Raw genomic sequence first — 23,210 nt, forward strand, 5'->3', positions numbered from 1 at the left:
TTTTTTGGGGTGAGATACTCTGCTCTGCACTTGTTTTTTTTATTGTAACGTTCTCCCCCGGTCTTCCCAAGATGGCTGCTATCACCAGTGCCATTGCAGACAGGGCAATTCTACACTGAACAAAAATATAAACATCCCAAACATGCTCAATAGGTGAAATGTGTGGTGAGTATGCAGGCCATGGAAGAACTGGAACATTTTCAGCTTCCAGAAATTGTGTTGAAACATGAGGTAAACAAATTTGTGCACAACATTTAGAGAGAAATAAGCTTTTTGTGCATATGGAACATTTCTGGGGTCTTTTATTCAACTCATGAAACATGGGACCTACACTTTACATGTTGTATTTATATTTTTGTTCAGTATATTTTAATTGCAGTATGCCTGTCATTGGTGTGTGTGACAGATTCATGTTATCCTCGTTCCCAGAGAGGGTCAGAGTTCATTTACCTGGGTTGCGTTCATTAGACACTGTACGGAAAACGATAGAAAACATTTTGCATTGGAAGTTCCCAGAGAGGGTTTAGAGGTCATTTACCTGTGTTTTTTTCCCTCATTAGGCACTGAAATGAGCGTGGACATGACCAGCTAGTGTCACCCTGTCAGTTTTCTTATGTTTGATGCCTTATGGACATAACCCTGCTGCTGTGACTGAAGGGGATAAAGTAACGACTATACACTATACTCCAACTTATGTATTTTTCATTTTTTAAAAACTGTTTTCACGTTGTGTTATGTGAGTGCTCTCAGGAAGTATTTTTCTTTCTTTCTTTGACAGCATGCATCCTCTCATTGAAAAAACCCTTGTGTTTTTGAGGCGTGTGTGGGGCCTATGAATGGTACAGCCAATACGGGGTACAGGAAATGTTGTAACACCCCCACCAATCCCCTTCTCCCCCCTTATGGCCTCGTGGTCCTCCTCACCTACCTCTCTGTGGGTAACGTCCTTGATGTTCAAAAGGCTCCCCTTTACCCTTCCCCTCCCACATGTCTGCCAACACGTCGACCCGGGCTCTGTGCCATCTTCCTCAGTGGACAAATATTTACCCCTGATTTCATCAGGGACGCTCTGTGAGCTCATGGGCCGTTTCAGTCCACGGCTTCCTTAGACCTTATTGTTCTGGGCTTTGGCTCTGGGCAGAGGACTTTTGGAGATTGGCTAGTCTCGGATCAAGACATGTTGCTATGTGAGCTGTCACCTAGCAAACATGCTAAAACAGGAGTGGGCGATCTTACCCTGTGAGGGCTGATATATGGGTGCCAGCTCCAGCCAAGTAGTACCACACGCCATAATACTAATCTCAACCAATCATTGTCTTAAATTTAGGCTTTTCTTAGTAGAAACTGTTCTCAGTTTTATTATGACGCGCTACAATGTGTTACTGTCACACTCTCTTTTTCTCTCTTGCATTTGTTTCGGGAGGGGGGGGTCTAAGCAATGTCAAGTTTAACTCTTAAAATGCAGAGAGCGTTTAAAGAGTTAAACTTGGAGACACTCTGAAAGGGCAGGAGCCATGCTGCCTCTGAGACCGCCCCTGTTTTCTGACCTCACAGTTCAACTGGTCCACACACAAACACACACATGCTCAGGAAGGGATCCCTCACACAGACACACAAGACACATTATATAGCAAGACTTGCACACAAACGCACCTATTGGGTTTTCGAGAGTTTTCGAGAGTGCGTATTGCGATGGCTACAGTTGTCAGAGGGAGCTGGGACTTGGTGGTGGAAGACAGGGTTTAGAAAATGCAGAGGAGAGGAAGACATTGAGTTTCATTTTCACCTGCATCCTGATAGAAAAGGAATTCCATCTTGGAGGTTTCAGTTCTAATCACACAGAGAGCTTAACTGATGCTTCTACATTTAGTCATTTAGCAGACTTTATTATCCAGAGTGAGTACATACATTTTTCAAGCTGGTCCCACGTGGGAATCGAACCCACAACTCTGGCGTTGCAAGCCAACTGTTGAATATGCACTGGGCGACAAACTTATCAAAGAAAAGGAATTTTTTTTTCCTCCCACAACCACGTATGACGATGTCCCCCGGTAGAAATGTTTTGACTTTTTGAAAAAACACAGCAGCTTTAAAAGAGGAGGATTTTTCAATGTTTTTGACAGGAGGAATGTTGGCGGGAAATACCAAGGAGGATTTTCCTCAAAGCATTTCTCACAGATTCTCTTGCCGTTTTGGCTTTTCTTGTTGCGCCGTCTTCGGTCCTCTCTGTTTGACATATCATTCATTTGAGCGGCAATGGGAGCCAGGTGCGGCGTGAAGAAAGCAACAGGGTTGCGAGAAAGGAGAGTGGCAAGAGAACCACAGCTGTCAAAAGAGGAAGGAAACAAAGAAAAGCAGAAGTAGAAAGAGCAGAGAAAAAAAGGGGGAAGAAATATGAGTTTGCCAACAAACTGTGTACTCCTGGCCCCCTCCTCGGACTGGTCGTTCAAAGTGCGGAATGGGAATATCTGTGGATCCCCTTGCGCAGTCAACCGGCCCATTGACATTGTGCAGAAGCGCAGGCGGTAATGCACCATTTTTCCCTCTCGCCTATTTCTCACAGATGTTGCGTGTGTCATTGTCAGCACCCATACACACATTTCTGCTTATGTTTGAGGCCAGTTTCAATTTAACACTGCTCCTTCTTCCTGTCTTGGTACTGGTTTTGTGTCACCCTTGTTACCACGAGCTGTGCTGGGTCTTAGAAGTGGTGGGAAACTTATTTTAAGTTTCTCTGACGTGGTTGGTTGTTTGTCAGTGACGTTGCTATAGCCATGACTGTGACTAGACTGACTGTCAGGCTAGAATGATGTAGCCAGAGGGTTTATTTTATTGAAGAACACATGGCTTCTCAGCACAGGTGAAGTCTGGGGTCTTCTTGCATTTACACATCGGCGCACACCACACCACACTCAACAGATGGCAATACGTGAAAGGGACCATTATGTTAGCTATATAGTTTGGACCCAGGGACTTGAGTCCACAATAGTCTCAGTGCTCCAGTTAAAGAAGCAAAAAGATAATGTGGCTAATTCTGTATCTGGTATTTAAAAATGCATGACGACAAACACCTGCACTGTGGGAACAAAGTAATGTCAGCCCCAAGTGTTCAAAACTCTTCAAAGGCAACGTCTAATGAACGTTAAGTCAGACATATTGATAGGCCGGGAGTGGTGGCCTGTTGAATTGAACATATAGTATGTGCCTAATACAGTTCACACGAAAACTACAGTACTGTATAATATTTCAAATCTCCTAACTAGCCTCTCACCAGTACAGTGCTTTACATATTAATGCTTTGGGCTTAACAAAATTAAGTCATGAGTAGGAGCAGGGGAGCAGCTCTTGAGGTTTTTTGTCTGGTGAGAATGTCAGTCAGTGTGAGAGGACCACCCCCTTTCCTCTTGTTGGGTTCAGTCTCTTTCAAGTGTCCCTCGTCTCGTTTCATTTTGTCTTGTCTCGTCTTTTGTCGTCTTGTCTCGTGTCTAGCTCCACCCTGGACCTTCTCCATCTATTTTTTCAGACAAGCTCTTGATCATATTAGTTATCTCATACATTAGTATAATACAAGTATTTAATAATACTTGTTTTATTGCTGACAGTGCTATAAAGTATAAGAATATTGCATGACTGAACAATACTGAGTTATTTAGTAGATTTAACCCGGTGTGATGAGTAATGTGTGGTGATTATTAGATGCATCCCATAATGACCAGGCAGCTCAGAGCTCACATGTGATTCAGATGAAAACCATTTGACTACCTTTTCATAATGTGTTGCTTCCTGCTAGACCTCAATGACGTGGATGACCAAATGATGGACTGAAAACCATAGGATATGATAAGCATAAACAACTCTGGATATTATTAGCAGGCTGGCGTAGGTAACTGAAATTAGAAGTGAGGTGTTGTCAGTCACAAGTCCACGTGCGTTTGTGACTAGGCTCTTGTGAAATGTCCCATGTACGTGCAGCAGCTTATTCCAACGACAGTCTGAGTCACAGAGAGTACATGTGACCCGGTGAAACCGCCTCTCCTAGAAAGCTATCAGACAGACAATAATATGAGTTTGACCCATGACCCTGTGTGGTTCTACAGTAGCTTGCCCAATTTGCTCCTGGGCCCGAACCAATTTCACCATATTTGGAGATGTTGCACAAAGCCCTGCCCCCTTAGAATCTCAAAGAGCAGTTTGATCTTGTATTTCTTGTTGGTTGTGTTACATCTGTTAGAGGTTTTTTTTAAAGTAGAGGCAGAATATGCTGTATAAACAGACATTTTGTACAACCCCCAAACAAAGAAGGCATAGACCGGAAGGTGAAAACATGTAGAAATTAGTTTTGGAGAGACTGTATATTAAAGACTTGGATTCATTATTTCAATGGCGTTATTTCAATACCGTTTATCTTCTTGACTGAGGACTCTACTCAGTTCAAACTAATACATTCATTTATATAAATAAAAAAAACATTCTAATAAGATATCGAGTTTTCTTTTGTTCTCCTCTAAAATCATTATTCCCCAGTTCCTTTTTGCATAAAATAACAAAAACTGTGTTAATTGGGTAGCAAACAAAGCCCCATGCTGATGGAGTTAAAGCCTGTGAAGTGGTCTTATCTGGTGTCCATTAAGCCACTCTGTGCTAGTTGATCTGCAACGACTCGGAAACCACTGGTGACGTCAACACACAGCCGTGCTCAGGCACCTCTGCCTCTGTGGTCGATGACAGTGCGAATGTGAGAAAGTTTGTGTGTGTGTGCATATGAGAATACAACACACACTAGCTACTGCAACCCAGTCATCTGTCTCTACCCATCATCCCCAAAGATATCGAAACATGCAGCCTTTATCAGTCTCATCAAACAAACATTGTCACAGAAAAGGGACAGACACTTTTATGTTTCCTTCCTAAGAGACACCAGGAACATGTGACGAGGACGTCATCAGGCCTCAGTCCTCCTCTTATTGGCTGCAAAGTCTTGATGTGAGGAGGAAGTGGAGGAACCTGCCTCACACCAGGGCTCCATCACTTATTAATTGAAAGGCACCTATTAAAGCCATATGAGCCTTGTTAGAGGAGAGTAGCACCTCTGCTCCACTGAGCTTGTTTGTTCCACGGCGAGCCCTGCCTACCTAATTGTGGTTGTTCAATGGATGGTATACGTGGGTTGGATTCAGGGGTCGATGTCAAGGGCCAAAAAAAGACCTGGCCCTCTGGGGCCCTAATCACTCAGCTGTCAGGACACAGGGTGTGTGTGTGTGTGTGTGTGTGTGTCTATTCTGAGTACAGGGTTAAGGGGGTCTACTCATCAATGTAACTGATGGGAAAAGGGCTGCAGGTTTCTGATAGGGCTGCATTAGTTTATGACCTGAGTGCTGTAATCCATGTATCAGCCCTTAACCATTCAAATGAATGACAATCACAATCTCATCCTTGCATGGTGTGTCATTAAATTAAGAGTTTCCATGTTAGTGCTAATCAGTTCCCAACGTCCCATACCCAGCATAATCAATAGGATGAGTCCAACCTACGGATGTTAGTCACCAAAGTCCTGTTCCTATAGCTGAAACCCATTCACATCAACACCAGTCAAATCAGAAAATTGGAATATCCTATTTCCACTTGGAAAAGGTATTGAATAGAATAAAACCTTAACGTTTTATAGTCTTATTACATCGTCAACTCGTTCTACCCGAAGTGTGTTGTTTGTTTGTACAGTGGGGAGAACAAGTATTTGATACACTGACGATTTTGCAGGTTGTCCTACTTACAAAGCATGTAGAGGTCTAATTTTTATCATAGGTATACTTCAACTGTGAGAGACGGAATCTAAAACAAAAATCCAGAAAATCACATTGTATTATTTTTAAGTAATTCATTTGCATTTTATTGCATGACATAAGTATTTGATACATCCGAAAAGCAGAACTTAATATTTGGTACAGAAACCTTTGTTTGCAATTACAGAATTCATATGTTTCCTGTAGTTCTTGACCAGGTTTGCACACACTGCAGCAGGGATTTTGGCCCACTCCTCCATACAGACCTTCTCCAGATCCTTCAGGTTTCGGGGCTGTCGCTGGGCAATACGGACTTTCAGCTCCCTCCAAAGATTTTCTATTGGGTTCAGGTCTGGAGACTGGCTAGGCCACTCCAGGACCTTGAGATGCTTCTTACGGAGCCACTCCTTAGTTGCCCTGGCTGTGTGTTTCGGGTCGTTGTCATGCTGAAAGACCCAGCCACGACCCATCTTCAATGCTCTTACTGAGGGAAGGAGGTTGTTGGCCAAGATCTTGCGATACATGGCCCCATCCATCCTCCCCTCAATACGGTGAAGTCGTCCTGTCCCCTTTGCAGAAAAGCATCCCCAAAGAATGATGTTTCCACCTCCATGCTTCACGGTTGGGATGGTGTTCTTGGGGTTGTACTCATCCTTCTTCTTCCTCCAAACACGGCGAGTGGAGTTTAGACCAAAAGTATATATTTTTGTCTCATCAGACCACATGGCCTTCTCCCATTCCTCCTCTGGATCATCTAGATAGTCACTGGCAGATGTCAGACAGGCCTGGACATGTGCTGGCTTGAGCAGGGGGACCTTGCGTGCGCTGCAGGATTTTAATCCATGACGGCGTAGTGTGTTACTAATAGTTTTCTTTGAGACTGTGGTCCTAGCTCTCTTCAGGTCATTGACCAGGTCCTGCCATGTAGTTCTGGGCTGATCCCTCACCTTCCTCATGATCATTGATGCCCCACGAGGTGAGATCTTGCATGGAGCCCCAGACCGACGGTGATTGACCGTCATCTTGAACCTCTTCCATTTTCTAATAATTGCGCCAACAGTGGTTGCCTTCTCACCAATCTGCTTGCCTATTGTGCGGTAGCCCATCCCAGCCTTGTGCAGGTCTACAATTTTACCCCTGATGTCCTTACACAGCTCTCTGGTCTTGGCCATTTTGGAGAGGTTGGAGACTGTTTGATTGAGTGTGTGGACAGGTGTCTTTTATACAGGTAACGAGTTGAAACAGGTGCAGTTAATACAGGTCGGGGTGGGGCGGCAGGGTAGCCTAGTGGTTAGAGCGTTGGTCTAGTAACCGGAAGGTTGCAAGTTCAAACCCCCGAGCTGACAAGGTACAAATCTGTCGTTCTGCCCCTGAACAGGCAGTTAACCCACTGTTCCTAGGCCGTCATTGAAAATAAGAATTTGTTCTTAACTGACTTGCCTGGTTAAATAAAGGTAAAAAAAAAATAAAAAAAAAATAAAAAAAGGTAATGAGTGGAGAACAGGAGGGCTTCTTAAAGAAAAATTAACAGGTCTGTGAGAGCTGAAATTCTTACTGGTTGATAGGTGATCAAATACTTATTCATTTGCATTTTATTGCATGACATTACTAAAAAATCATGCAATGTGATTTTCTGGATTTTTGTTTTAGAGTCCGTCTCTCACAGTTGAAGTGTACCTATGATAAAAATTACAGACCTCTACATGCTTTGTAAGTAGGAAAACCTGCAAAATCGGCAGTGTATCAAATACTTGTTCTCCCCACTGTATCTGAGTGTAACTCTGGCTTGTTCGCTCTCTGGGCATTTCAGAGCGTTGTCAGGTTCTTTGTTTTGAAATTCAAACTGTTTCTTTCGCTCTCAGAGTTCAGAGCGCACACTGGACGTTCTGGTCGACGAGTAGGGTTGATCTGAGTGTTCTGACCTCACAATGACAGTCAAGCACCCAAGCTAACTGACTAATGTTGGCTAGCTTGCTAGCTATTTTCAGACTCAAATGAAAAAACATTTAGCTCTGAACAGTTAACTCGCCCGACCGGAGCTGGTTAAGTGTTTTCGTGTTATCAAGAGGGGTAATGACTAACTGTATTACTGGCAACAATTTAATTAATTTGGACGCCAAACCCACCACTGGTGTTCCTGGCCAAAGAGCTTATTTTCATGTCATCCAACAAATGTAAATGCCTTGAGTTTGCTAAACGGCATTGGCACTTGGATTGGTACCGGTGCTTTGGTCATGAAAATAAATATCTTTGGCCACGCACACCATTGGTGGGTTTGGCGTCTAAATGAGAACGGTCAACGGCATCATACATTTTACCCACTACCAGGATATTTTTGCCAAAAATTTGGTTGCCTCTGCCAGGAAGCTGAAACTTGGCCACAAGTGGTTCTTCCAGCAAGCCAATAACCCCAAGCGCACAACAAAATCCACATATAATTGGTTAAAAGAAAAATTTGACTTTTTACAACCAAATCTCTATTTTTGATGTAAATGGCATGTTATAGAATGGTCCAGACACTTTTTTTGCAATTTCACTTGTTTTTGAGAAACTTATCGCAACCATTGATTCATTTCCTCATCCTTGTTGTACAGTGCAGGGGCTCTGATGTATTGTTATTATATTTTTTACGAATGCAAACACTCTCAGTAAAGTGATGCAGGTCTTCAGATGTTGTCCATATTAAATTGTGTCATTCCAAACTATATTCGCAATGTTAAATTCCATTTTGTCGAATTCAGCAGTTTCCCCTATCCAACTGTTCCATTCTCTGTGTAGCATGCTGTTACAGGTAACTGCCATAAAAGGGAAACACCAACATAAATTGTCTTAATAGGGGTTGGGCCACCACGAGCCACCAGAACAGCTTCAATGCACCTTAGTGTAGATTCTACAAGTGTCTCGAACTTCCTGGGTGGAAGCACCTGCTTTCAATATACTTTTTGTCCCTCTTTTAGTCAAGTGTTCCTTTATTTTGGCAGTTACCTGTTGACTGGACGTAGAGATACCACTTGAGTCGCAACAAAATGGAATATAACGTTGCGGATAAAGTTTCATGTGTACAACATCTGAAGACCTGCATCATTATACTGAGAGTTTTCCATTTCTGAAAGGACATATTTGGGTGTTTTTGGAACCTTTGTTCATGTTTTTTCAGAGCCCTCATACTACACAACGAGGATGAGGAAATTAATCGCTGGTTGTGGGTACGTTAATCAAAATCTAGTGAAATCACAAAAAAAGTGTCTGGATCCTTCTATAATTAAGCAATTAGGCCAGAGGTGTGTGGTGTATATGGCCAATATACAACAGCTAAAGGGTGTTCTTATGCACGATGCAACGCAGTATATTGGCCATATATCACACACCCCTGAGGTGCCTGATTGCTATTATAAAATGATTACAGATGTAATTAGAGCTGTAAAAATAAATGTTTTCTCATCCCCATGGTATACGGTCTGATATACCACGTCTGTCAGCCAATCAGCATTCAGAGCTCAAACCACCCAGTTTATAAGAACCCATTTACATCAAAAAGAGAGATTTGGGTGTTAAAAAAACAAAAGTTCCCTTCTCCTCCAAGAATGGCTGACTATCTCTCGTAGATCCTGTTTATTATTGATTTGATGGACATTGGTTGGACTGTGAGGTACTGTAGCAGCAGTGTGATTTTCCCTTTTCTGTTGGGAAAATGCATGTTCTGGAATACCACATTTTTCATGACACTTCATTCAGTTTTATGGCTTTTTGTCTCCTCCCTAGGTCGTGGCAGAGCTGATGGTATCGTAGTAAGTAGTCATGAGTTGCAGCTTGGCAATGTGCCAGTGTGTGATGTTTGTGTCAGAGTGTTACAGCAAACAAAAGCAGATGGGTGCTACTGATCGGCGATCAACATACTTCCTCAGATGGAATGATTATTCTCGGAATAGCATGAAAATCAAGTACACCCTCTTTCTGGTTAGTTAAAATGCACTTCTTTAAAGAGCCTGTACTTGTTCGCTTCCGCTGTCAACAGGCCCTTTTTCAGGGGAATTATTTCCACTTGGAGGGAGTGAAAGTAAGGCCACGAGAGGCAGGTTCCACACTAGACCGTTAGCCAGTGTAAGATAATTGAAGTATACAGCCGTTGGGTTGTAGCCATCTCTATTGACAGGCCTGAACAGGGCCCACTACTGGCTCCACCACAGTAGCTTCTTCCTCTCCCAGTCGTCTGTTCCCCCTACACTGGCACTCTTCATGTAAACATCCTGTTTATTTTTTAAGCGGTTTTCATAGATGACATTTTTGACCTCTGATTCTTATTTGCTGGTACAGAGCAGAGGCTTAGTTTTCCCGTAGCTGTTCAGCCAGAACACGGAACAAAATAGTCAGTTGACAGTGGACAAAAGCAAATTAGACCTATCTTTTAGCTTTGCTTTGTAGATCTTTCCAAAAGTGAACCTTCTACTGACGTCTTAAAGAAGTTTATTTATGATTAATGTGCTATAATATGGGTTTTATTATCTTATTGGGTCAAGTGGTACATACATTTTTGGTTCAGCTGTGCACTAACCAACTTACGGGCTAAACATACAATGTTTTAAGCAGCTAAACGTCAAAGGCTCACATTATTTTAAACTGCTTATCTGGATAACAATGGTTATAAGATTTATATTTGCTTCACATATTATTCTTAATCCATTTGGTCAAGCCAGTTAAAAAGTCCCGAAGTAATTTTGTTCTGGTATCAGCAACATTTGTTTGTGTGTGTGCACCGTGCATGCATATGCGTGTGTCATACACACACACACACACACGAACATGTATATCTCATGAACTTCAGAACTACATGTGGTAAGCTCTCTGTATTATGTCCAGTAAATGTGTGTCTCTCTAACCCTGTTGACAGCGAGTCAAGCTGTGGTGTTTGGAGAGTCGCTCCCCACCATTAGGCCAGGGCTCAGAGAGAAATAATCAACAGACTTGGTTCTGTTGACTCCATGTTTCTTCTTATGCAATGACTTCTCCTCAAGGGCTATATTTAGAAAACATATACCCACGGCTGTATCATATGTTGCTGTACACAGAACATTTTCCCCTTTTGGTCACCCTGTAAGAATTTATACAGAGTGAATGTATTATGTTGTGGGATTTCATTTTGTTTGATAAATAACTTTGTATAACATGTTTGGAACCAATACCAGTATCCAGAATGACACAGATAATGCACCAGAAGCTAGCCCAGATGAGAGGCTACTGACAGTTTCTATCTAAAACAACTTTGGCTAGACTTGGTTCAAGAGCATACAGTGTAAAGAGCTCTATGTAATCTAATTTACAAAGGACAGCAAACGTTAACCATGGCATTTGTGTTGAAAAGTTCTCAATGTTTTGTCACAACCCTGAAATAACTAAGATCACCTATTCTCTTGGCAGCCTAAAGAAAGCCTGTACGGACTAGAAGGCTGGACCATATCTGTTCATACAGTAGGGTTGAATTGGACTGAATTGAATAGACAAAAGAAAATAGCACAACTGGATTAGCTGGGGTATCTATGTATCTATGCACTCGAGCAATCTCCCTCGCTTTAACAAGCTGTGAAATCTACATCATATCCCATTGCTTTCAAACCAAAGGTAATTATAGTACACTGATGCTGGTCAGCCATTTTGAAAAGGAATTTACTGGATGAAGAATAATATGTTTTCTCGATCTACATCTGACTGTATAAAGCCAGCTATGCTACAATGGAACCAAACAAAGAGTCTCAAAGTGCAAAGCTCAACCTAAATGAAGTGAATAAATTGAGTGTTTGACATTGTGTTTGATCCAGGTTTGATGGTAAGTGTTGTAATACTTTACTCTAGACTGGTACGTGGGACCTCCAAAGAATAGTCTGTTAGCTCTGATGCTTTGTCTTCATGAGTAAGCTGTGTTTAGATCTGCAGTTTCAAAGACATTCTTGTTTCTTGTTTTTGGTGGTGCATCAAATCAAATCCAAGTTTATTGGTCCCGTAAACAGATTTACAGATGTTATCACAGGTGTAGCGAAATGCTTATGTTTTTTAGCTCAAACAGTGCAGTAATAATACCATACAATACAATATAATATGCACATAATTAAATATATATATATATATGCACAGTGCATTCGCAAAGTATTCAGACCCCTTTTTTTATTAGCAAAATTGTCTGAACCTGTTTTTGCTTTGCGCTTATGGGGTATTGTGTGTAGCTTTATGAGATGAAAAAAACAATTTAATACATGTTAAAATAAGGCTGTTGCGTTTCAAAATGTGGAAAAAGTCAAGGGTCCTGAATACTTTCCAAATAGTTTTTGAAAGAAAAGCACATTTTCCATTTTAAAATGACATCAAATTGATTAGAAATACAGTGTAGACCTTGTTAATGTTGTAAATGACTATTGTAGCTGGAAACGGCTGATTTTTCTTTCTTTTTTAATTGAATATCTACATAGGCATACAGAGGCCCATTATCAGCAACCATCACTCCTGTGTTCCAATGGCATGTTGTGTTAGCTAATCCAAGTTTATCATTTTAAAAGGCTAATTGATCATTAGAAAACCCTTTTGCAATTATGTTAGCACAGCTGACAACTGTTGTCTTGATTAAAGAAGCAATAAAACTGGCCTTCTTTAGACTAGTTGAGTATCTAGAGCATCAGCATTTGTGGATTCGATTACAGGCTCAAAATGGCCAGAAACAAATAACTTTCTTCAGAAACTCGGCAGTCTATTCTTGTTCTGAGAAATTAAGGCTATTCCATGCAAGAAATTGCCAAGAAACTGGAGATCTCGTACAACGCTGTATACTACTCCCTTCACAGAACAGCGCAAACTGGCTCTAACCAGAATAGAAAGAGTGGGAGGCCCCGGTGCACAACTGAGCAAGAGGACAAGTACATTAGAGTTTGAGAAAGACGCCTCACAAGTCCTCAACTGGCAGCTTCATTAAATAGTACCCGAAAAACACCAGTTCTAACGTCAACAGTGAACAGGCGACTCCAGGATGCTGGCCTTCTAGGCAGAGTTCCTCTGTCCAGTGTCTGTGTTTTTTTGCCCATCTTAATCTTTTATTTTTATAGGCCAGTCTGAGATATGGCTTTTTCTTTGCAACTCTGCCTAGAAGGCCAACATCCCTGAGTCGCCTCTTCACTGTTGACGTTCAGAATGGTATTTTGAGGGTACTATTCAATAACGTACCAGCCCGACAGGATGCTCTCCATGATGCATCTGTAGAAGTTCGTAAGGGTCTTGGGGGCCAAGACTAATTTCTCCTGAGGTTGAAGGGACGCTGCTGCGCCTTCTTCACCATGCTGTCTGTGTGACGGGACCATTTCAGGTTGTCATTGATGTGCACTCCGAGGAACTTGATGCTTTTAACCCTCCACTGTGGCCCTGTCTGTGAGGGTGTGCTCTTACTGATGTATCCTGTAGTCCACTATCAGCTCCTTCATTTTGTTGATGTTGAGAGAGATTATTTTCTTGGCACCCCTCCGCCAGGGCTGTCACCTCCTCCTTGTAGGATGTCTCGTCATTATTGGTCATCAGGCCTACCATTGTTGACTCGTCAGAAAACTTGATGATTAAGGGAGATATGTGTGGGGCCCATGTGTTGAGGATCAGCGAGGCGGAGGTGCTGTTGTTAACCTTCACCACTTGGGTTCGGCCCATCAGGAAGTGTAGGACCCAGTTGAACAGGGAGGGGTTCAAACCCAGGCCCCTGAGTTTAGGATGAGCTTGGAGTTGAAGGCTGAGCTGTAGTCAATGAACAGGATTCTTACATAGGCATTTCTCTTGTCTCGGTGGGATAGGGCAGTGTGCAGTGCAATTGTGTCATCCGTGCATCTGTTGGGGCGGTATGCGAATTGTAGTGGGTGTAGGGTAAGGTGGAGGTGACATGGTCCTTAACTAGCTTCTGCTGCGGGTGTCAGGTCAAGCACAATGGTGTGGGGAGTACAAAACTAACATCCCCCTTCCCAAACCAGGTGACCCCTTTCCAACCAATACAGTTTACGCATCACCAGGAACACACACACCAAAAAAGGTCCAATCCTCTGTTTTCCAACATTCTCTGCTTCCAGGCCCCCGGGAACATTGCAGAGAAAAAAACACACACACACACTTTGATTGTCATAGGTCGGTGAGGCCCCTGGAGCTGGTTCTCACGCCATGCTGAAAAAAAACAGGAGGGGGAAGATATGACTTTTGACTCCAGGCGCTGTGTCATCCTTTGGAAGCCCACTCTGTTGGCAATAACATCTGTCTCTGGCACGGAACAAAAGTAAAGGTCCCTTCAGATCTCTGGGGTTCCCATGAACACCGCAGCGCTGCCCAGCTGGTGTCAATCGTAGGAGACAGGCCTCGCTCCGGACTGGGCAGGAACGAAGGGGGTCTCCAAACCCACATTTTCAGTGGCTGAGATTGGATCCATACTGACTGACAAGTTTCATCTAGTCATCTGCACATGGGTCCTGAACAATGTTCCTATCATTTTTTTGAAATTTCAGGTCTGGTGAGCTCAAATTTGAACATTGTGAAAATTCTGTGCAACTTCTGGCGTGCATTTTCTGTGAACACTGAGAATGTACCCGCTTTAACTTATAGTTTTAACAGTGGCCAAGTAAGCTACTGTGGCTATCTGATCATAATGTAGGCCTACCAGTGGCCTACCATCAAAAACTATGAAGAAAATGAATCCCATAACATTGCAGCATGGAAATAGCTGTTCTGTCATTCAGCCTACATGGAAAAAAACATGCAGGGCTTGATATTATTACATATGCGCACAAGTCACTACATGTAGCTCTCACTTTGATCTGAAAGCAAGCACATCTACTCACCACCACTCATGCTGTAAACATAGTCCAGTTCAAAATGAATGGCACAGATCCATATGACAATGGTCTATTTGCATATAGGCCTACTGCAGCTCCAGTTGGTTATGACGCGCCAGTCTGTGTAGTCAGTGTAGAGCCTGAGAAATGTCCTCTGGTGTGATGAAACAAAAATAGAACCGTTTGGCCATAATGACCATCTTTATGTTTGGAGGAAGAAGGGGGAGGTTTGCAAGCCGAAGAACACTATCCCAACCGTGAAGCATGGGGGTGGCAGAATCATGTTGTGGGGGTGCTTTGCTGCAGGAGGGACTGGTGCACTTCCCAAAATAGATGGCATCATGAGGTTGGAAAATTATGTGGATATATTGAAGCAACATCTCAAGACGTCAGTCAGGAAGTTGAAGCTTGGTCGCAAATGGGTCTTCCGAATGGACAATGACCCCGAGCATACATCCAAAGTTGTGGCAAAATGACTTAAGGACAACAAAGTCAAGGTTTTGGAGTGGCCATCACAAAGAACTGACCTCAATCCTCTGTGGGCAGAACTGAAAAAGCGTGTGCGAGCAATGGAGGCCTACAAACCTGACTCAGTTACACCAGCTCTGTCAGGAGGAATGGGCCAAAATTCACCCAACTTATTGTGGGACGCTTGTGCAAGACTACCCGAAACGTTTGACCCAAGTTAAACAATTTAAAGGCAATGCTACCAAATTTGAATTGAGTGTATGTAAACTTCTGAGCCACTGGGAATGTGATGAAAGAAATAAAAGCTGAAATAAATAATAATCTCTGCTATTATTCTGACATTTCACATTCTTAAAATGAAGTGGTGATCCTAACTGACCTAAGACCGATCATTTTTACTAGGATCAAATGTCAGGAATTGTGAAAAATTGAGTTAAAATGTATTTGGCTAAGGTGTATGTCAACTTCCGACTTCAACTGTATTTTAAACAGTGGTCACATTGCTCTGTGCTCTCTGTATAGAGACACTGGTAACACTGACTGGCACAGTAATCTGTTATTTCTGTCCCCAATAGATTGTGCTACCGGACACTCGGAAGCCCATTCCGTTTCCAGTAGAAGTAACTAACCATATGAATACCACTGATATGAACACTTGTCTACCCACTCAGTCTGATAAACCCAGGTATTTCCTGGTGTCATTTCTTGAGCTTAGCACCTGTTTATTTTCAGCCTATTTTCTTGGAAAAATATGCAACTTTGTTCACCACACTGTATTGTTTATGGAAGTGGGAACGTTGTTGCGAGGTTCCAGAGACGAGAAGCTGTCTGCAACTAGAAAGGAGTTTAGCCACAGTCCATTAGTACACTCTGACCTCGCCAAGCTTCAGGCTCTGGTAATTTACTCAAACATTAACATGTCATTTGAATGACGTGCGTTTCAGTTTTAATAGGTGACTTTTGTTTCGCTTGTGAGCTGTTTTCGGGGTTATTTCTGTTTTTTTTTCAATGATGAGTGAGAGGCATGTTTATCAGTTAAAAAACAGTATTTCCCACAGACATACCCAGATGATGAGACTGCAGTGGCATGACATTAGAGTAGTCTGGTTCCCCACACTGCATGTTGTGTCTGTGCAGTCCTTTACAGTACATCTATAGGGCACCGTGAGTATTTTATCACAATTGAGCTTTTTAACTTTTTAATATTTTATTTTTCTCGCCAAAAGAGTACAACTAAATGCTGTTTGATGTTGTCAAACAGCAGCCTGCCCTGCATGAATATTTACACTATTAATGGTAAGAAACCATCTCGGCAGTGTGGTGGTGGAGTGGGGGGGGGGGGTTCTCTCTTCTCTCCATCTTGCGGTCTACTCATAGGCCAATGTAGCACATGGGGATTTGTGAAACACTCCTCAGCCTGAAGTGTGGCCACATACGCAGCTTAATGGCGCCGAATGGTAAGACACTTCAGTAGGGCGGTCACATGTCCAAGCAAGGCCAAGTTCCTGGGTTCGAGCCTCGGTGTGAGCTGAATCAGGAGGAAGTGGTACTCGCTAAGCAAGCAGCGTGATGTCCTTTGCACCGGCAGTACCTACCTATTTACTGGATAGAGCTATTTATAGCTGCTGACTCCATTGTCCTCGTGATCGATGCCATCCCACCATCAGAGCCGGCCCAAATCGTTCAGTGGGGACGCATCATCGAAAATGATGGAAGGCGTGAGAATAAGGGAGGTAGGGGAGGTGGGGTCATAAGGGAGGGAGGAGAGGTGGGGTCATAAGGGAGGGAGGCGAGGCAGTAAGGAGAGGTGGATCAATAAGGGATGAGGGGAGGAGAAGTGGGGTAATAAGGCAAGCACTGACACTTTATACGGCTGCCCCTCCCCCTGGAGCTTTCCCCACCAATCAGGTGGAGCTTGTTAAAGCGCTGCATTGAGCCTTCCAAATGCAAACCTATCTTTCTATCTCTCAGGGTCGTTCCACCAATTCGGTGTCTTGTGAGATATGTAACTTAGTCCCTCAAAATGTTTTGATTTCAACATTCTATCATAAAGAGCACATGTTCAACTTCATAAAAACATATTCTCCCATCTCAAGAGGTTGAATACAAAAATTACTCTGCTAAGTGCCAAATCAAGTTGACTGTGACAGGGTTGAGGATTTCATCTTAAATCAGCCATAGATCCCCTTGTGACAGGGGGAATGAAAGCTTGTTGTGTGCAACAGGGAGGGGAAATTGAATGCAGGCTTCACAAAATAAATTAAATTGTTAAAACATTTCTAGCCTGTCTATCTATTGTTAACAGGGTTGACGTTGTGGTGGCAGAATTTGGGGTGAGCTGTTGTGATTTCTCAAGGAATATGTTCTTTGTTGGACTGTGATGTTATGCCTTTCATAGACTCCTGGTATGTCTGCACTCTAATACAAGGCCATTGTGTTCCGGAACTGTTGCTTGTATAAAATATCTGTTGTGTAACAGTATGATTGTATTATCAGCTCCCACTATATAAGGGACATGGAACCATTTACTCTTGGAGTTGTTCCCTGTGAAATCAGAGGTAGATCTCCCCTGCAGCTGCTTAATTAACAATATTTCTATTATACAATTAAATAGTCTATGCCTTAATCTTTGGATCGAATTTTCCACAACAGCGTGTTCTGCTCGACCCGCTCAGTTTTCCCAACAAAACACCAGAAAATGCCCAAAAAGAGTAGAACCAGCTCACCTGCTTTTACACTATGATTTGAATATTAAATGTTCAATATTTATTTAAAAATATATATTTTAAAATGAATAGTTTCACCGTATTAAAACAGGAGTTCACATAACAGGGTTGAGCTTGAAATGAATCATTAATCACATTAAATAAATCATCTTCAGAAATTACTTTTTGAAAGCATCAAAATAGCAAGGGCTTTACAATGATGGTAAAAACCTGGAGACATTTAGGTGTTAAGCGAGTTAAAATCTTCCTAGAAGTCCCAGAGGGTGCACGGAGGGACATGTCAAAATGCACAATTTTGGCACTTTAGCAAGTCTTTATTCACATTAACAAAATCTGATTTGTAGAATTCTCCATATTAAATGGCACATAATTAAATATAACAGGGTTTTAAAATTCAATATTGGTGCACAATTTCTACTTACAATATCAAAGGGACACGAAAGGCACTCATTTTGTGGAACAACCCACCTTTCTTTCTCTCCCTTTTCGGTCCTCACATGAATCAGGGGGCTTCATTGAGAATTGATTACTTAACATTCATTTATCAGTTACTGCTATTGCTGGACTGCCAAATCCAGATAAAAATACACACTGCACAGCTAATTCCAGTACAGTAGGCTATGCAGGAGTCACAAGCCAAAATGGAGAAAAAAATAATCAATTAAATAATTAATTCTGTCATTGCTTCTGATCACTGATGTCAATCACTTCCCTAGTATGATGCAGGCTGGTTTTTAAATGTTCATTTACGCAAAATACTGAGCATCATTGTCCTGTATTTAGTACAAAGAATGCATACAACACCCCATACACACAGTCCCATATCTGACTGCTTTTGTGAGAGGAGTCTGTGAGTGAAATGCACATCCAGAGATGCTTGTTGCAGGTGCCCCGGAGACATGCAATAATAGTTCAACTGAAAGTAACTCTGACAAACTACACAGTGCTTTGCAAAGAATCATGTGTTGGTCAATAGCATGAGAATATGTGCAATTTTTTAATATTTATTTTCTTACATTTTAATTGTTTGACAGTTATTGCTATTAACATTTTGCCGCATCCGCTATATCAAATCAAATCAAATCTAAGTTTATTTGCCACGTTCGCCAAATACAACAGTGAAATGCAGATAGCCCAGTTAGCCAATGTGCGGGAGCACTGGTTGGTCGGGCCAATTGAGGTAGTATGCACATGAATGTATGGTTAAAGTGACTATGCATATAAGATAAACAGAGAGTAGCAGTGGCATAAAGAGGGGTTGGGGGGGGGGCACAATGCAAATAGTCCGGGTAACCATTTGGTTACCTGTTCAGGAGTCTTATGGCTTGGGGGTAAAAACTGTTGAGAAGCCTTTTTGTCCTAGACTTTGCACTCCGGTACCTCTTGCCATGCGGTAGTAGAGAGAACGGTCTATGACTGGGGTGGCTGTGGTCTTTGACAATTTTCAGGGCCTTCCTCTGACACCGCCTGGTGTAGAGGTCCTTGATGGGAGGCAGCTTTGCCCCAGTGATGCTGGGCCATACGCACTACCCTCTGAAGTGCCTTGCGGTCGGAGGCCGAGCAATTGCCGTACCAGGCAGTGATGCAACCTGTCAGGATGCTCTCGATGTTGCAGCTGTAGAACCTTTTGAGGATCTCAGGACCCATGCCAAATCTTTTTAGTTTCCTGAGGGGGAATAGGCTTTGTCGTGCCCTCTTCACGACTGTCTTGGTGTGTTTGGACCATTCTAGTTTGAACAGCTGCTAAACTGTGTACACCACCAATAAACATTGATTTGAGTTGAACTTGAAGTAAAGTGAAAGGGTATGTACCGTATGGGGTGAGGGCCTCAGCCTAATGTAATTATATGAGACTCCAGCCAGGGGGCATGCAGTATATTTTGGGCTATGTATAGCCCTCTCACATGTCCCCCATCAATGATAGAGGGCTATTCTTAGAACCACTCTCTCCAACTCCACCTCAGCCCGACCTTGCAGCTGTTGCTCATTTACTGTGGCATCGCCCTGGAACAACTCTCTTCTGGAGTTGATCAGACATAGTCACATTACTAGTAAGCCTAAAGGAGGAGGGTAATGTACTATTAGAACTTCTGCTGTATGTGTAAAGTCACTGCTCTATCAACTATACTTTGCTGGTGCAAAGTCCGATACGTAAAATGTATGCATAGATGACTATAAGTCGCTTTGGATAAAATTGTCTGCTAAATGGTATTTAATATTATTAACACTCCCTGTTCTTGACACATACTGTTGTGTATCCGACTTCCCACCAGAGACTGGGGTTCTATTCCCACGTCCAGCTTTCCCGTTGTTTCTCGCACTTGCCTTTCTCCACCTCTGATCTCCTAACTTAGTCTTAATACATTCTTAAAATATGAAAAGGAAAGTGGAATTCCACTCATCCATCAAACAGACCTCAATGTATTTTCTAGCTGTTCACATTCTGCGTTTTCTGTGTTACGCAAAGAAACTACACATCACACCAAGACACGGGAATCCTTGCAGCGTTCTTGGCAGCCTCCTGGGCCTGACGTGCCTCTGGAAACAGGTTCCCCAAGTCAGCATTATTATGAGATTGGATGGCTATGGATTGATCACCCTGATATTTTTAGGTCAGGGTCTGGCTGCAGGGGTGGATAGGTGCCATAGGCATGCCTGAAAGAGGGAGAGGAAGAACGCACTGATGATGTACAGTTCCTGTCAAAAGTTTGGACACCTACTCATTCAAGGGTTTTTATTTATTTTTACTATTTTCTACATTGTAGAATAATAGTGAAGACATCAAAACTATGAAATAACATATATGGAATCATGCAGTAACAAAAAAAGTGTTTTTGTGCAAAGCCGTCATCTAGGCAAAGGGTGGCTACTTTGAAAAATCTCAAATATAAAATATTTTTTATTTGTGTAACACTTTTTTGGTTACTACATGATTCCATATGTGTTATTTTATAGTTGTCTTCACTATTATTCTCCAATATAGAAAATGGTAAAAATAAAGAAAAACCCTTGAATGAGTAGGTGTGTCCAAACATTTGACTGGTACTGTATGTTGTGAAGTCAGTGCTGACGCTAGTGTGATTTGAGTAATGGGTGTTTGGGGTGGCAGATCACTAAGTCAGCTCATTTTTTATACTCAATATACTGTGTATTAGCAATGATGCTGGCAGTGATTGGTCAATGTTTTTTTTATGATTTCTGATTCACAAATCTTGTCAGACTTCCATGACTTCAGGCGCCGACAGAGATGGCCGCCTCGCTTCGCGTTCCTAGGAAACTATGCAGTTTTTTGTTTTTTTTACGTGTTATTTCTTACATTAGTACCCCAGGTCATCTTAGGGTTCATTACATACAGTCGAGAAGAACTACTGAATATAAGATCAGCGTCAACTCACCATCAGTACGACCAAGAATATGTTTTCCGCGACGCGGATCCTGTGTTCTGCCTTACAAACAGGACAACGGAATGGATCGCATGCAGCGACCCAAGAAAACGACTCCGAAAAAGAGGGAAACGAGGCGGTCTTCTGGTCAGACTCCGAAAAAGGGCACATCGCGCACCACTCCCCAGCATTCTTCTTTCCAATGTCCAGTCTCTTGACAACAAGGTTGACGAAATCCGAGCAAGGGTAGCATTCCAGAGGGACATCAGAGACTGCAACGTTCTCTGCTTCACGGAAACATGGCTCACTGGAGAGACGCTATCCGATGCGGTGCAGCCAACGGGTTTCTCCACGCATCGCGCCGACAGAAACAAACATCTTTCTGGTAAGAAGAGTGGCAGGGGCGTATGCCTCATGACTAACGAGACATGGTGTGATGAAGGAAACATACAGGAACTCAAATCCTTCTGTTCACCTGATTTAGAATTCCTCACAATCAAATGTAGACCGCATTATCTTCCAAGAGAATTCTCTTCGATTATAATCACAGCCGTATATATCCCCCCCCCCCCAAGCAGACACATCGATGGCTCTGAACGAACTTTATTTAACTCTTTGCAAACTGGAAACCATTTATCCGGAGGCTGCATTCATTGTAGCTGGGGATTTTAACAAAGCTAATCTGAAAACAAGACTCCCTAAATTTTATCAGCATATCGATTGCGCAACCAGGGGTGGTAAAACCTTGGATCATTGTTACTCTAACTTCCGCGACGCATATAAGGCCCTGCCCCGCCCCCCTTTCGGAAAAGCTGACCACGACTCCATTTTGTTGATCCCTGCCTACAGACAGAAACTTAAACAAGAGGCTCCCACGCTGAGGTCTGTCCAACGCTGGTCCGACCATGCTGACTCCACACTCCAAGACTGCTTCCATCACGTGGACTGGGACATGTTTCGTATTGCGTCAGATAAAAATATTGACGAATACGCTGATTCGGTGTGCGAGTTCATTAGAACGTGCGTCGAAGATGTCGTTCCCATAGCAACGATAAAAACATTCCCTAACCAGAAACCGTGGATTGATGGCAGCATTCGCGTGAAACTGAAAGCGCGAACCACTGCTTTTAATCAGGGCAAGGTGACCGGAAACATGACAGAATATAAACAATGCAGCTATTCCCTCCGCAAGGCTATCAAACAAGCTAAGCGTCAGTACAGAGACAAAGTAGAATCTCAATTCAACGGCTCAGACACAAGAGGCATGTGGCAGGGTCTACAGTCAATCACGGACTACAAGAAGAAACCCAGCCCAGTCACGGACCAGGATGTCTTGCTCCCAGGCAGACTAAATAACTTTTTTTGCCCGCTTTGAGGACAATACAGTGCCACTGACACAGCCTGCAACGAAAACATGCGGTCTCTCCTTCACTGCAGCCGAGGTGAGTAAGACATTTAAATGTGTTAACCCTCGCAAGGCTGCAGGCCCAGACGGCATCCCCAGCCGCGCCCTCAGAGCATGCGCAGACCAGCTGGCCGGTGTGTTTACGGACATATTCAATCAATCCCTATACCAGTCTGCTGTTCCCACATGCTTCAAGAGGGCCACCATTGTTCCTGTTCCCAAGAAAGCTAAGGTAACTGAGCTAAACGACTACCGCCCCGTAGCACTCACTTCCGTCATCATGAAGTGCTTTGAGAGACTAGTCAAGGACCATATCACCTCCACCCTACCTGACACCCTAGACCCACTCCAATTTGCTTACCGCCCAAATAGGTCCACAGACGATGCAATCTCAACCACACTGCACACTGCCCTAACCCACCTGGACAAGAGGAATACCTATGTGAGAATGCTGTTCATCGACTACAGCTCGGCATTCAACACCATAGTACCCTCCAAGCTCGTCATCAAGCTCGAGACCCTGGGTCTCGACCCCGCCCTGTGCAACTGGGTACTGGACTTCCTGACGGGCCGCCCCAGGTGGTGAGGGTAGGCAACAACATCTCCTCCCC

At 43.0% G+C, this 23,210-nt stretch overlaps 1 protein-coding gene across 4 annotated transcripts in view; it reads left to right on the plus strand.

Annotated features, from left to right (window-relative positions):
- pde4cb (phosphodiesterase 4C, cAMP-specific b) overlaps positions 1 to 23,210 on the plus strand; it is a 154,867-nt gene that overhangs the window by 102,135 nt on the left and 29,522 nt on the right. Inside the window, exon 1 of one of the 4 annotated variants that reach the window (XM_029633769.2) lies at positions 1,455 to 2,525. The exons of the other annotated variants lie outside the window; for them this stretch is intronic. Coding sequence (XP_029489629.2) covers positions 2,395 to 2,525 — 131 coding nt within the window. The 5' untranslated portion in view covers positions 1,455 to 2,394. Of the gene's footprint in view, positions 1 to 1,454; positions 2,526 to 23,210 lie in introns of those variants that run through there. 4 annotated transcript variants of the gene reach the window in all.

Source organism: Oncorhynchus nerka, linkage group LG25, assembly GCF_034236695.1.
Source record: "Oncorhynchus nerka isolate Pitt River linkage group LG25, Oner_Uvic_2.0, whole genome shotgun sequence".
In the NCBI taxonomy this organism is placed as follows: domain Eukaryota; kingdom Metazoa; phylum Chordata; class Actinopteri; order Salmoniformes; family Salmonidae; genus Oncorhynchus; species Oncorhynchus nerka.